This window comes from Rissa tridactyla, chromosome 10 (genome assembly GCF_028500815.1).
Source record: "Rissa tridactyla isolate bRisTri1 chromosome 10, bRisTri1.patW.cur.20221130, whole genome shotgun sequence".
Lineage (NCBI taxonomy): Eukaryota > Metazoa > Chordata > Aves > Charadriiformes > Laridae > Rissa > Rissa tridactyla.
Genome location: NC_071475.1, coordinates 16378076 through 16393313, shown reverse-complemented (window position 1 = coordinate 16393313; position 15238 = coordinate 16378076). Strand labels below are relative to the sequence as shown.

Genomic DNA, 15238 nt, shown 5'->3' with positions numbered 1-15238 from the left:
CTGCGTGTCACTGACCTCCCCAGGCATGATGCAATGACAGAGAAATGTAACAGGTGACAATGACCTTTAAGCTAAGGCTAAAATAAATCGGCGTCTGCGGACAGTGGTGCCGTGGCCTCCGACAGAGTAAACAGGAGACTCTCCCTTGGGGGAATGTAACAATACTCAGGTCTTGTTCTCCTCTCTAATTTGACAGGGCAGGAAAAAGTAAGGTTGAAAACTTAAATTGAAATGGGGGTTTCTCAATAGCTTTTTTTAATCTTCATTTTACGATTCAGCGCTTTTAGTGTAAACCTGGAAATGGGGACAGACAGTTCCTCAGCATTGCTGGGGAAAAGGTAAGTGTTTTCTCGCATAAAGAACTAGTGAAGAGCATGGGCTGCTGTTGCAGCAGAGCAGTGACAGAGCTGGGTCTGGTTCCTGTTGGGGGGACCAGCCTGAGAGAGGCGGCCGCTTGCTGCAGGCTGCGAGATGGGCCCGAAGTTGGCCTTTATGTCTGAGAAAGGCAACTCCGAGGGAGGTTTAATGGAACCGTTGTAACTTTGTATCTCCAAGAGCAGAAAGGTCTCCTTGCATTAATTGCCCTAAAAGCCCTCCTCCTTCTCCCTAGCCCACCATGGCATGTCGGCAGTGTTGCACTGCAGCTTGGGTTGGTCCGTTTGAAGTTCAGCATGGTGGAAAGGTCCAAAAGCAAATCACTCCAATAGAGATGTGTTGTACAGGGAAGTCTTCTCCTTCCATGTGCTTCTGCTTTGCCTCTTCCTAGAGGCAGTTTCATAAGTCTTATGCTTCTCATCCTTCTCCTGGACACCTCCTTTCTCTGACCCTTGCCGTGCCACACTTGCTGCAGTCTGGAGGAGGAGATCTTCCTCCCATGACACCAGCAGGACAGTCCCGCCCTGGTGCTCCTCAGACCTTTCCCTGAGCTTGTGCAGCTCGCTAAGCAAGCAGAATGCGGCCAAGCCTTTTTGATCAGTTGCTTTTGTTGACTTAAGTTTTCTGCAGGGTTGACTAGAGACTTGAATGGGGTCGGACAAGCACAAGCCACTGCATGGAAAGTGATGGAAGTGGGAGGCTCTGGGAGTGCGCATCCCAGAAGAGGAGGAGTGCTGGCTGGACACAGCACCTTTGTCCTCTCAGTGGTCTCTTAGAAGCAAAGCTGAGATGAGCAGCTCACTGGGCATCCCTCCCCCTTTCTGGACAGACAGAGGCTGTCTGCTTGCTGGGGGCTGTCAGCATCCTCCTCCCTGCGGGTCTGGCTGCAAGGAGGAAGGGTGCCCAGGTCCCAGGTGACTCTGCGCTGTGTGCGGGGACAGGCGGCTGGCAGCACAAAGTGGCAGCTGAAGCGTGTGTGTCAACAAAGCCTGACTTGTGCCCAGCCTGTCAGCTCTCTGTCCGGCCTCTCTGGTGCCAATGAGATGACGTGGTGTGTTACAAACTGCAATACCTCGTTAAAGAGGGGCTCCTCACCCTCAGTCCCGTGAGATGGCACAGCTTCCTCTGCTTCTGCTGCAGGATTTGAAACGGGTGCGGTGACTCACGTCCTGCAGGAGGTGACTAAGGCATGAGGAGGGTGGCCGTGGCCCGGCCTGGCCGGTCAGGTAAGAGCCGTGGGACTTGTGGGGCGCTGGCGACCCAGCGGTGTGTTCTCGCCCGCAGGAGGCCCTGGAAGCCTGCCAGACCCGCATCTCCAAGATGGAGCTGCAGCAGCAGCAGCAGCAGGTGGTGCAGCTGGAGGGGCTGGAGAACGCCACGGCCAGGAACCTGCTGGGGAAGTTCATCAACATCCTCCTGGCTGTCATGGCCGTCCTCCTCGTCTTCGTCTCCACTGTGGCCAACTGCGTCGTGCCCCTCATGAAGACTCGCAATAGGACGTTCAGCACTTTATTTATAGTGGTTTTCATTGCCTTTTTGTGGAAGCACTGGGACGCCATCACCGGCTACTTGGAACGGTTCTTGTCTCCCCCCAGATGATGGCGGCAGGAATTGGCTGCATCGCCCTCCTCCCGGCGCTCTCAGCGAGCAAGCGTGGCAAAGATTAGTCAGCAACTACTCCGCTGAAGTTTTAAAGTGTCCGAGTGAATTTGTTTACATTTAGAATAACGTTTTTTCTCTGCAAGATGCATTGCAATAGTATTTTTTAGATTTTATTCAAGAACTCTTTTTGGCGAGAATCCTGGATAATTTTTATGTAGCATGGTTCTCTTTGGATGCAAATCTTAAGATACAGAAAAAAAAATACAGAAATTTGGAGCATACCAATGGGCAATTTAAATTGTGGCTTGAACTACTGTACTAAACCTGTCAGGAAGGAGAGAATGTGGTTAGCTTAAGATGAGCAAAGCTAAATCTAGTGCACAGCCTTGAACGATGGTACCACAGCAAACCTGTAACACTAAACTTTTACTGTGAAGTCTGCTCACATTCCATGTCCAAACGTATGCGTTCAGAGTGGTTTCTTTCCTTAACAAGAGAAAAACAGCAACGTGTGGATCTCTTCCCCCAGCTCAGCGTCTGGGTTCACCGTTTGTACTAACCTGACCTACAAGAACTGTCTCTAAGGCTGGCTAACTTTGCTAAGCGTATGAAGTGGAAGGCTCATGCCATACACAGTAACTGCACGGTCGTGCTACAGTATTTTGAAGTAGTCCTTGAAATACTTATCTTTAAGCAGAAGCCCTTGGTCGCACTTTTAAGGTTTTTTTTATATATGTATATTCACAGATTTAAAAAAAAATCCAAACAGCATACTTGAAGAGTGTAATACTCAAACTCTCAGTGCTTCCTTATTGTTTCTAATAGGATTTTTTATTATAATTATTATTATTATTATTGGGGGTTTTTTTGGAAGGGGTCGGGAGGGTCATTGCGTTTTTTTTTTTTCCTTTTAAATAAAGAAGTGATGTTTTCAAATGAAGAAATGCGTGAATAATTGTGAGCCGTCTTGTCCTGAAACAGTTTTGAGGAGGGCAGAGAGTAGTTTCTAGTGCCAGCCTGTCTGGAGCGCAGCGCTGTTCATATGCCATATATCTGTCCTCGGAGCATACAGATGCAGCATCATGAAAAACATCTCTATCTTCTCCACACGTTTTTGTCATGCAGGGCTTTTTTTTTCTTTTTTTTTCTTCTTTCTCCAGATATGAAGGACAGTATGTTTGTATTCCTCATTTCCACGTCATCTCTCATTCCTGGCCTCAGGATAAGAATAAGGAATTTCTCTTCATGCCTTCTTAGGGAAAAGACGTGTTCTTTTAAGGAAAGAAATACTGAATCAACAATCCACTTAGAAGAATGGTTGTCTCAGAAATATCTCTGATTTAATTTTTAAATAAACCCTTAAAAAGTGAAACCAAAGTTTTCCTCCTGTCAGGCTCTGGTACGGTCATTTGTGTGTCTGTGTAGAGACCTTTGCGCGCTGCACCTATGAGCTGTGCCATAGAGAGCATCCTCCTCTTCAGCCCTGGGGCAAGCACTTGTGTCGGTACCTTCTTGAAGCTCGAAAGGAAACGTCAGCTTCAAATGTAACTCTCAAGTCGTGGTGACGTGCTGTTGCTGGGGACCTGTTGGTGCTGGCAGGCTTCATGCCCAAGGCATCTGCCTTCCCTCTGCTGGTTTTTAACTGGTGTCCCTGTCACTGTAACAAAGCCAAGATTCAACTTCCCTCTCCATGAAATCCAAAAAGGCTCCAGGATTCTCTTTCAAAACCGTTTATGGTGTTTAGTTAGATCTTACTGTTTTCCTTCCTTCCAGGCTTAAGTTCCCTCTAAGAACCAAATGTTGCCCAAGTGACCTAAACCAGTCAAAATCATACATATATGGAACATCATATATGTATATACACACACACACATACAGAACCCTCGGACTTTTTTTGCTACGATGCAGATTCTGGGTTCTGAGAAATTCCCTCAAACTAGATTAATTGCCCTGAGGGTCTTCTGATTGCCAGTGGAGACAAGCCCCCTGCCGTCCAGCCATCCTCCTTCCTTCGAAGATTGTGTTTTGTTTTGCCATGGTCACAGGAAACTCAGGTACCCCTCTCCCCAGGGATCCCAGCACACCTCCTGCCGCCACCTGCACTAATCTGCTCCTGTCCTACTTAAAACAAATTGCCAATTGCAACTGGCTCAAGCCAAAAATAATCATGTTTTCCAGAGAGCCGCAGACAGAGCACAGATTGCGTAAACATCCCCTCCCTCCACCGTGCTGCCAGCGCCAGCCACGCTCTCTTCTGTTTACCGCCCTTCTCCAGCTGATTCAGACGACATGGGTAGCCCATTACGTAGCGTTTGTCAGAAACGAAGAACTGATTTGGCACGTAATTGAAAAGCTTTGTTGCCTTTATTCTGAAACCTGGCCTTTGCACCTCTGTTTTTCTCAGTTCTGATCACACTAGAATTGCTCCTGGTAGGTTTTTATGTGGTGAAAGCAGGAAGGAGTTGAAAGCCAATGGACCTGGACACTTGGTGCCACTTGGTTGTAGTGTTTGAAGGAAGTGTTTGTCCCTCCTCTTCTTTATGTCCTAATTTCATTTAGTGTCTCAGCTCTGAGTTGTCTTCAGTAAATAATTGCTAATTTGCCAGAAGGCACAGGCTTAATAGGAACTTATCACCTCAAAACTGTTCGGTGAAGGCCATGTACGTGTGGTTCTGGACAATGTCTGTCTGTCTGTCTGTCTCCTTCTCTCTCGACAGTTCCTTCCATTCCAGAAAGTTGTCTGCAGTAATGCCATGTATGATGCTGCATCCACTTCTCATATCCTGACACAACTGCCATGTGTTTTGCCTTTTGCATTAGCAGAACGTTTTGGGGTTTTCCTCCCTCTTCACTTTGAAGGTCTGTGATGATTTCTGATAGCTTAACAATGATTATATTGTTGGAAATGTGATTCTAGCTTTAAAGCTCCTCTCCTTGTAAGTGGTTGTGTTTGCTTTCCTGATGAAGCGTTTCTGGATGACACGTAGAAGACAGTTTTGCCACGGATGTGAGTGTGCGTGTGAGTACCTTTCATTAGCCTTCCTATGGATGTCAACTTTTTAGTGACCGTCTCTGAGTTGCGGAATGTTTCCCGAGACGTTTCATATTCAGAGTTGAAACGATTCTGAAATTGCTTAGATATGTTGAGCACATATCAACTTGGCATATAAAAAGGGAAGAATATAATGGACTGCGTTAGTTCAAAAAGCAGCAGCTCTTCATTGCAATTCTGTGGTTCAAATGAAGTTCGTGTTTCCCCCATTTGCTTTTGCGATGTAAAAAAGAAAGCAAATTTTGATGCAAAAAAAAATTTACCATTTTAAATTTTATAAAGTTCTCTTTTCTGTCAGCCTCATTAGTTTAGTTTAATGATACTGAGCATGCTCACAGCGATTACTTCGTTGGTTTATTCCAGTCCCATGAATTCTTAGGGTCTGATCAGATTAAATGTTGAGTTCTGTACACGTTGCATCGGGACAGAAAAGCACTGTCTTTCAGCTTTGAAAATATGCATTTTTTTAATTAAAAAAGCAGCATTATAACAAAAGAAGCCAAGCTACAAAGGGGTTCAAGATTGGGTAGTTTTGCCAGTTTTTAAGTGAATTCCGAATGTGGCTAAAGAGTTAAAAACCCTGTGTGTCTGTGTTGTGTATGCCAGGTGGTATAGTAGTAGGCAATTGACTTAGCTGTAAGTGTGTTTTAAAAGTGTAAAAAAATAAACAGAAAAACTCACTTGCACGGGTTGAAAAGTACAGAAATGACACTTGTGAACGTAACACTGTAGTTTATAGATCTTAAGCTGCTAATTGTTGAGAGAGATTTACATTTGTCTTGTCTGATTGTCGCAGATTTATCTGTGGCACTTTTACTGTATATAAAAAACTTTAAATAAAGACCTCAGCTATTAACACTGGCCTAATTTGGGTGTTTCCAAAGGGTCGGGGCGGGGGGAGCAGGGAGAAAAAGAGGGGTGGGTTAAAACTGTGCTGAGCCCTAATAGCTTAACATTCGAGCGAGTTCTCCATAGATCCCGTCGTCAAACCTCATCCTATAATCAGCCGTACAGCACCTGGGCACGGCGAGGGTAAATGGGCTGCTCTGCGGGCAGCGGGGAGGAAGAGCAGCACTGCACTCTTCCTCCCCCGTCTCCCTCCCAGCCGCCCGGAGCCCGGCACCTCTGCGCAGGGCCACTGGACTGTTGGTGTGACTGGCCCATCACAGCGTTTCTCGGCCCGCCCCACCTGCAGAGCTGCCTCCCGTTGGAGGGGGTACGATTAGATGAGATGCCCAAGAGGTGTCTGTGTGTGAGGAACAGGGAGTTGGTCCCGAGTTTTCCACCTCTGGACTGCGCCGGTGGAGACGGGGCGAGCTGGGTCTTGCTCCTGTGGACTTTCTCCTTCCTGGGATTGCAGGAGCAGCTCTGCGCTGCGCAGCAAGGTGCATTTCGAGCCTCACCTGTATTTCTCAGGTGGATCTCGTGATGGAGCAGCACCAGGCCCCAGCTCAGCTGGTGGGACAGCATCCGCTAAAGCCCAGTCCTGTTGGAGAAAGGCAAGGGCCTGTATGATGTTGGTTGGGCCACCACTATAAACGTAAGTATTTTGTCTTCCAGGTTTCACAGAAGAATTTTTGAATTCTTCAGTATTTGTACAAGCTGGAAGTGAGCAGATACCTCACTGACGATCCTCCTGGGTTTTGGTCATGTGGTCTCAAGAGCACAGAACCGAGAAGGGAACGGCAGCAACTTTTTAGGGGGAAGGGACTCAGTAATTTTCTGTTTTCAGGAAATGATGCAAGTGCTGTAAAACCAGCAAGAGATCAAAAAGCAAAAGCGGCTGTTTGCAGTGATTTTTCTCTGTAGTCTTCCCACAACCAGAATGGAAATCCCAGCAGAGTACGGATTAAGCAAGTGCGTGGGGCTGCTTTTGCTAGGGCTGTCTGGCGCAAGACAGGACACGGGTGCTGGTTGTGAAGTTCAATGTTTCTGCATCCCTTTGGTGCAGTCACCTGACAGGTGCTGGTCGGGCTCGTGTGGTTGTTGAACGTGGCTCAGGATCAACAGGGGGCATGATGACCGGGCGTGAAAGCAGTGGCCTCTACTCCCACGTCAACAGTTTTAATCCCATCATTTAGAGGATTAGGAGTTGTTATTCAGCTTTTCGGTTGGTCTGTGGGAAGTGGTTTGGTAGCTCCACCCAGGTCGTGGGGACACACAGGGATGTGGCAAGGGTATGGTTATGCTGGGTTGCCACAGTGGATGTGAAGAATTGGCTGATCTTCCTCACTGGAGCCGTCATTCTTCCAGGTCAAATCACAACACGTTGATGTGTTGACAGTGGAAAGCTGGGCAAACAGACAGCTCCCTACCACAACACGTCCATCTTCAAGTTGTTGCTTAAAAGCTCTGAATCCACTTTCTGCTTTAAAAGACAGTGCTGGTCAGTGGTTTATTGGCCTCAGCGGAGCCTCCCGCACTGACGGGAGTTCAGCAGAAATGGGAAGTAGGTTCTCTGCTGCCTGAGTCGCCGTGAAATGGAGCATCCCTGGGCAAACCAGCTCTGCCGAGTGGTTCATCTCCCAGCCGGATCCCCAGCCAGGTCCCTCTGAATTTGGGACTAAGAGTCACCGCGTAGGTGTGCTCTGCTTTTGCACCATCCTTGTGCCAGCCCTGGCCCAATGGGGCACAGCAGGGACTGCTGCCTGAGGAGAAATGTGGGAGCAGGATGGGACACTGTGGCGTTTCCAGCCTCCCTCCTGGGAGCCGGTTTGCCTGCAGCCCTGCCTGCGCCCAGCCTGTACGTTGAACGTGCCTGGCCATCAGCGGGTCTGAAGGAGTTCCAAAGTTCCTCCACTACGCACACAAAAGCACTCGAATCCTGCAGAGGTCAACTATGAGATACCTGCCGTGGCAGCCTCGAGGGCATCCCTGTCTCCAGTTTCATTGTTTGAAGGAAACTTTTTTCATTTCCAGCCGGTTTGGGTGTTGCTGCCGCAGCTGCGCATCGCCCACGTGTGTCTCCAGCCCCTCAACGTGAACACAAGCGCAGGGTCAAGACAGCCCCCAGTCACCCTTGGCCTTGCTGAAAGTGCCACGCAGGGGGAGGCCGCTGGCGGGGGCTGAGCCGGGGGAGCCCTGGGTTCGCCCGGGGAAGGGGCTGGCGCCGGGAGCACGGCTCACCCTCGGCTGGGCACCCCGAGGGGCGAGGGGGGCGTTTGGGGACTGACCGTCCTGGTTACGCGGGGAGGGATCCTGAGAAGAGAACAGGGACCGTACGGGCATCAGTCACGATTCGGTGGCGCAAAACATCTTCAAGGAGACAGCATCGCCCCGCGCCTCCCGCACCGCTCCCCTGTCTGCGGCATCTGCGGTCCTCGGCGGGGGTCTAACAGCGCCCTCCCGCACTGCTCGGGAACTTTGGTGACTTTCCTCCCAAAAATGTTCGTTTGAAAACTCTTTGGCTTATTTCGGATCAGCTCTGCTCCCGCACCGGCCCCATCTGCATTTCCCGCCCTCGCTGGGAGCAGCCTGTGCGGCGGCAGCCGCGCCCCCTGCGCCCCCCCCGCCCCGCTCCCGGCCGGGAGAGGCTGAGCCCGAGCCGCAGCGGCCGGTGCGGGGGCGGCTGGGCCCGAGCCTGCGGGGACCCGCGGGGAAAAGAGCGAGCTGCGGGAGCGCCGCGTTCCGCGGGAAGTCGGGGCCGGCCCCGGGGCGCAGCGGGGCCCGCCCGGGGCACGGAGCTGCCGAGGGCCCTGGGCGGGCCGGGCGCGGGGACGCGGCCTGAGCCGCTCCCGTCCGAGTCGTTTTAATTACCGGGGATTAACTAATAGATGTTAATGGTTCTAATCTAATTTACAATAATCTGAAGGGGGCACCGCGCGCCCCCGGCCCCGCCCCCGGAACGCGCGGCCCCGCCCCGCCCGGTCTCTTGCCGCCACCCGCGGTCTCTGCCGCCCCCTGGCGGCCACGCGGCGCCGCAGCTGCGCGGCCGGGCCGGGATCGGGCCCCGGGGCCACCGTCCGGCGGCTGCCGCCCGCTCCCGGGGGTGCGGCCGTGTCCCCCCGCCAAGCGGAGCAGGGCGGAGCAGCCGCTGGGCCGGCAGCCCCTGGGCAGCCGTGCCGTGCCGGAGCAGGGCAGGGCCCCCGGGGCTGGTGTGTCCCGCAGCGGCTGCACGGCCCCCAGCTGCCTCCTGGCACCCCGGGCTGCGTCTGTCCCACCAGCGACGGCAGGACGCCCAGCGGGCACGGGGACGGCCGGGAGGAGCAGCCCTGGGCGCTGGCACAGCCCGGCTCGCCCGGCCTGCGGGCAGAGCCGCTGTGTTCCCCGGCACAGCCGCCTTGGCTGGTTTGTCAGGGCGGTTTCCCCCAAGAAATGGCGGGGGAAATCCCCCCGTGCTGGGGAATGTGCGGTGACACGGAGACCAGGACCCCGCGCAGTGACACAAGCACCTTGCTGATGTTGCCGTGGGGCTCCGGAGGATCCCTGCCATACAAATGGCCCAGCCTCCCCTCTCTGCCGCTGGGCCACAGGCAGCAGCTGCAGCAGCACAGCAAAGACCCCGAGCTGCTCCCCTTGAGCGGGACCCCTCTCCCCCATGGCTCGGCATCACTGCAGAAGTGACTCAGTGGTTATAACAGCTTGAATCCACTCCTGCGTCCGACAGGAACAGCCTCTCCCTGCTCAGGTTGGGCTGTCCCTCTCCTTCCTGCACTTTCCCACGCAGCATTCCGGCCTGCGCTCAGCTCCAATGGCTGCGTGGAAGGCAACCCCATGGCCGTGGGCCATGGCTCTGCAACGCGCCATTGCCCCAGCCCTGGAGGGAGCTGTTCTGAGGCATAATTGTTTATGGCATTCATTGATGGGTCTCAAACCAGCTTTCACATAAGGCTGAATGCTCTGCTTCTGGTGTGTTGAGCATGGCTGGATCTGTGATTACAGTGAAAATTAGTCACTTGTCTGATGGGGAGCTTTCCGCTCCTCTCCTCAAAGTGGGGCTGGAGTCTATGAAGATTTGCTGGCGTGCTCCTCCCTTCTTGCTCCACCCTCGCAGACATGCTGGACGGGCTCTGCTGGGCACACAGGGCTGACCCTGCCGCTGCCCGCCTTGTTCCTGTCTGCGGTGTGGTGCGCGTTTGCTGGTCCTCAAGGCCTGATGTCTCCGCTGGCTCCTGGACAGCATGTTGTCCTGTTTGCTGACCTGCAGCAGCGGAGGGGAACCATGCTGACCGGGGCTCCCCAGGGGCCTGCCTCAGCACTGCTCTGCTGGGGCTGCGTGTCCACCATCAGAGATCACACACAAAGGTGCCTTTTCTCTGGTGCAGGGTAGGCTCCTCTTAAAAAAAAAGGGGGGGGGGAATCATATGAGATTTGGAGGTTCTCTGGGGACAGGACCGAGAGATCACAGGAACAACAGCCACATTGATAAACTCCCCATTTCCTGACGCTGGCCAGGGAAGGAGGGACCTCCGCAGTGGCAGCGCTGCAGAGCGGCCAGGGTCTGGAGGTGGCAGCTGGGCCAGTTCCACAGGGGGCCCGCAGGCACATGGCAGAGCTGGCAGAGCTGGCAGAGAGAAGCTGCCTGCTCCCCCAGGGCGAGATGAGCCTGTAGAGGTTCAGCCTGAAGACACTCTCTCCTGTTAGCAAAATGCCCATCATCTTTCTGCCATGCCCCCCTCCCAAGCACTGCTTACAGCTGGCACCTTTGCCAAGTGCTAATAGTGCGGTTAATTTCTGCGGTTAATTACTGAGGGCAGGGTGCAGACACAGCCAAGACTGGGAGGGCACGGTGTGCAGAGAGGGATGCTCACGGTGTGGGAATACGGCTGGTAAAAGCAGGGTGCTGACCAGGAAACGTCTTTTAACTGGGCTGCTAAAAGTCCTTCCCCGTCTCCCCATCAGCAAAGGGAAATCTGAGGCTCTGCTGTCCTGGACACTCTTTTGTTTTGCTCTGGCACATGGACAGTGTCAGGAGCTGCCCATGGAGCCCCACACAAGAATTCACCGACTCAAAAAGCGACGAGCTGGGATGTCCTGTCTGACCCCCCTCCCCAGTCAACTCAGGTCCTTCAGTGGGGCTCTGCGGGGACAGCCCAGCTCCACAGCAGAAAGCCTGTGAGCACAGGCTTGAGCCTGGGGCTGAGACTCAGTGGCTCTGGGGACAGTGGCTTGCGACAGGGCTGGGTGCTGGCATGTCCGGCTCTCGCGAAGTGCCGTGGCGGTGAAGCTGTTCCTGCCACGGGCATTTGCGGGGAGGCCTGGAGCTAGCTGCTGCGGCGTGCTGATACAGGGGGGAGCTTCTGCTTTTCCTCTCTGCTGTGCTGGCTGATAAGCACAAAGCGTATGAAGAGAGGGAAAGATGGACTTACCCAGTCTCCACGTCTGATACGGAAACACAGGCAAGGCACGGTTTGTAGGTCAAGATAATAGCTCTTGCTAGACTAACCTAAACATGTTTTACACACAGATGTAGCAGTGAGCAGGAGTGATAATGGCAGCAGAGCAGATAGATTGCTACTATCTGGATTACAAAAGAGCTCTTATTTAATTATGCTCAATTTGCTTCCTCTGCCTCTGGATTCCTCCACTGCTGGCGCGAGGCTGACTGGTGCCTGCTGCCCGGAGGCAGCAGCAGGCAGCGAGGCAGCGGGTGCATGTGCCTCAGGGACCTGCCCTGACGCTGCTCGGGGTGCTCAGAGCAGGCTCACAGGGGCGTCGAGCCCGGGCTCCATGCAGCGGTGCTGTAGGACCCCTCACGCCAGCCAGCTTCCCAGGGGAATGCGTGTGGGTGAAGCCCACACCCCCCCGGCTGGCTTGGCTCGAGCCCCACACTGATTTTATTGCGGCTGCGGCACCTGGCAGAGCTGGCACACACTCCACTGCCTTCTATTTTTAAGACTTCCCTTTGAGCGTGTGCACGGGGCAGCTGCCGTCCCCACAGATCTTGTCAGGGTGACGGTGAGGCTCAGCTGGTGGGAGAATGCTGCCCCCCCCACCCCGAGACAGAAGCATCCAGAAGATTCCAGGGACAGCCAAGGCCAGCCGGGGCTGTGAAGGTCCTCCCGGCTGCACCACCCAGACCAGAAGGTTTCATGCTGGAGTTTCCCGTTGCTGAGGTTCTCCCCACGACAAGACCAGGGACGGGGTGGGAGGAGGTCCGTCCAGGGTGCCCCTGCATAGCCAGGGAGCCAGTGGCCCTGCTGAGGCCCCCAGCACTGCGTCAGCCACTGGCAGCTCACGGACCCAGTGGGGGAGTGGGGACACAGCACTGGTGTCCCCAAGTGCCTCACTCCAGTGACACCAGGCGGGGCCACGTCCACGTTCAAGGCGCAGACTGAGGACCAGGAACGTCCCAATGGCTGGCTGGGCGGCCCCGGGCTCACTGCCCACCCAGCACTCGAGGCCCCGCCGGACGAGCCCCAGTTTTGCTCCCGGGGGCTGGAGGCCTGGTGCTGGTGCCAGGGGTCTCACCCCGTGGGCACGGGCTTTGGGCAGGGAGCAGAGCGGGGGCAGAGGAGAGCAGGAACTAACTGTTTTTTCTCGCCACACTTCCCGTTTCCGCCGCTTGTGGCCATCCCCGCAGTCCAAAGCCAGATCACAGCTTTTAAAGGTGCTGTTTTTGCTTCTCTATTAGCACGCTTCAGCTCTGACTCACTTCCTTTCCCACCGCCGCTCGTCCTTGGCAAATGCCGAAGGAGGTCCCTCTGCGAGCTCCCGTCCAGCAGGCCGGCGGAGCAGCTCCTGGCATGCTTTGGTCTGTTCCCTTCAGGACGAGCAGTTTCAGTGACCCTCCAGGTCACAGACACACAGGCTAAGGTTCAGGATATACCTGTGCTCCCCTACGCCTTGCTCCCCACCCACGGGCTTCTTAGGATGAGCAAGCCAGCACTAATCAGTGCTCATTTGTTTCCTTTTATTGCTGGCAGCATGGCTTTTATATAAGCTTGTGGGCTCTCACCCAGGATATTTGATTTTTTGTCTGGAGCATCTGGAAACCCTGAGAATTTCAGACAGTGCAGGTAGTTGTCACAGCATACAGGCAATCCACCCCTGCCCTTTCAGAGAAGGAGGATCTGGGGAGGGCTGAAGTTTTTCACCAAGGAAGCCTCTAACAGATGCTTGAAGCTCTGGCTAAGGATGCATTAATTAACCTTCAGGGACTCCTGCCAAGCAGCCTGGCAGAGCAGCCCTCCTCCAGCCAGGCACAGGGAGGTGGAATGACATCCCCAAGGTCACCAACGGCATGGGCGCCAAGTCTGGGGACGGGACTCTGGAGTGCTCCGGGCCGCTGGCAGGAAGCTGGGCTGCTCCTATGTGAGCGGGAATGGGAGCAGGGGTGCTGCAGGCCTCACAGCGTGCCCGCTGCCAGGTGGTCCTCCTCCATGGTGGGCACTGATGTTGGTGCTCGGAGCCTCCTGCTACATCCTTCTGGTGTGGCGATAGGCAGGGTCCCCGCTCACCCAAGGGGCCACACCAATCTCCAGCCACTGCCTAAAGTCTCCTGGAGAGGTGGGACAGGTTTTGAAGGAACCGCCAGCCCCCAGTGCACCCCCTCTGCCCCGCGAGCTGCAGGCGGGGGCAGAGCCCAGTTTTTGTCATGCTCAGAAAAAAATAATGTGAAGCCTGGTTGCTTTTCCACCTTGATTTACTATCAGCTTTGACAAGCTCTGTCTCTTGGCTCCTCCGATACTGCCAGCCATGTCTAATGCTGTTGATTTGATAATATATCTAATCTGGCTTTCTTGAAAACGCCCGGTATCTCAGAGCTGCTGTTCTCCGACTTGAACCATCTTCCTTCCTTGCCTTCTTTCTATCTTTCCCAGCTGGGGCCAATCTGTCCGGGAAATAGTCCAATTTGCTTCCATCTGATGGGAGCAGATCCCAGTTCCATTCCCTTCATCTACTCCGGAGTCAAAATCAGCCTAGGTCATTATTTTGAAATCCTTCATTTTCCCCCTCTGCATTTTTGCTGCTGCTTTTCTCCCTCAGTGGAGGCATTGGTGAAAATACCTCTAAATACCTCTTCCCTCAGGGTTTTCGCAGAGCAATCGCCACACACTTGGCACAACATGGCCATTTGAGGTCTGGACAAGATATTCCCCAATTTTTAGACCCTCCTGTAGTCTGAGGAGGAGCACCAGTGTCCTGTGTTAGATACAATTCAAACTAGTGGGACAGGGCCCTCTGGGACAGGCATAAATCTCTCTGCAGGTGTCCCCTGAAGGTGGGGGGCACCTGAGGTGTGTGGAGTCTCTTGAGCCTGGTGTGCAGCACTCTCAATGTAAAGAAGTTTTTCCTCATGTTCAGATGGAACTTCCCGTGTTCCAGTTTGTGCCCGTTGCCCCTTGTCCTGTCCCAGGGCACCACTGAGAAGGGTCTGGCCCCATCCTCTTGCCCCCCACCCTTTAGCTATTGCTGAGCATTGATGAGATCCCCTCTCCGTCTGCTCTTCTCCAGGCTGAACAGCCCCAGGGCTCTCAGCCTTTCCCCATCAGAGGGATGCTCCGCTCCCCTGATCACCTTTGTAGCCCTCCGCTGGACTCTCTCCAGCAGTTCCCTGTCCTTCTGGAGCTGGGGAGCCCAGCACTGGACCCAGTGTTCTGGCTGTGGCCTCCCCAGGGCAGAGCAGAGCGGGAGGATGACCTCCCTCCACCTGCTGGCCACGCTCTTGTTAATGGACCCCAGGGAACCATTTGGCCTTCTTGGCCACAAGGGCACGTTGCTGGCTCATGGGCAACTTGTTGTCCACCAGGACAACCACGTCGCTCTCTGCAGAGCTGCTCTCCAGCAGGTCAAACCCTAACCTCTCACTCTGTCAGCGCCCGCTGTACGGGACAAGGAAGGACCTGTCCAAGCTCCCTGTCACGCTGGGTACAGATGGTGCCATCACCAACAGGCCTTAACGGCCCTGAGCAGCCCCACCTGGAGCCTCCACCCACACCCTGCCCAGGGCCCAGGCGCTCATTTAAACCCAGGGCTGGGCCCTCAGGCCTGGCTGGGACTGTGCTGCGTGTGCTGTTCTCCAGCCCTGCCTCTGGCCTGTCCTTCTGAGTGGACTGTAGGTACCTCATCTCCTGGACAGGCCCACTGATGGCATGTTACAGCTTGTCTTTAGCCCTGTCTCCTGGGTGGGCTTTGGACCTATGCTGTAGCCTTGTCTCTGGTCCTGTCTGCTGCTCCTGATAGGGCTTCTTGGATGGCCCCCGGACCTGGTGTGTTGCTTGCCTTGCCTGGGGCTGCCAATGGAGCCTGTCACCAGGGCCTGCCTCT

At 54.2% G+C, this 15238-nt stretch overlaps 1 protein-coding gene across 15 annotated transcripts in view; it reads left to right on the top strand.

Annotated features, from left to right (window-relative positions):
- TMCC1 (transmembrane and coiled-coil domain family 1) overlaps positions 1-5885 on the top strand; it is a 98614-nt gene extending 92729 nt beyond the window's left edge. For 13 of the 15 annotated variants that reach the window (XM_054216838.1, XM_054216848.1, XM_054216844.1 and 10 more), the window contains one exon: positions 1660-5885. In XM_054216838.1, coding sequence (XP_054072813.1) covers positions 1660-1974 — 315 coding nt within the window. In that variant the 3' untranslated portion in view covers positions 1975-5885. Of the gene's footprint in view, positions 1-995 lie in introns of all 15 variants that reach the window. The other 2 variants (XM_054216837.1, XM_054216843.1) reach the window with 2 other exon arrangements.
- Positions 5886-15238: the final 9353 nt, after the last annotated feature.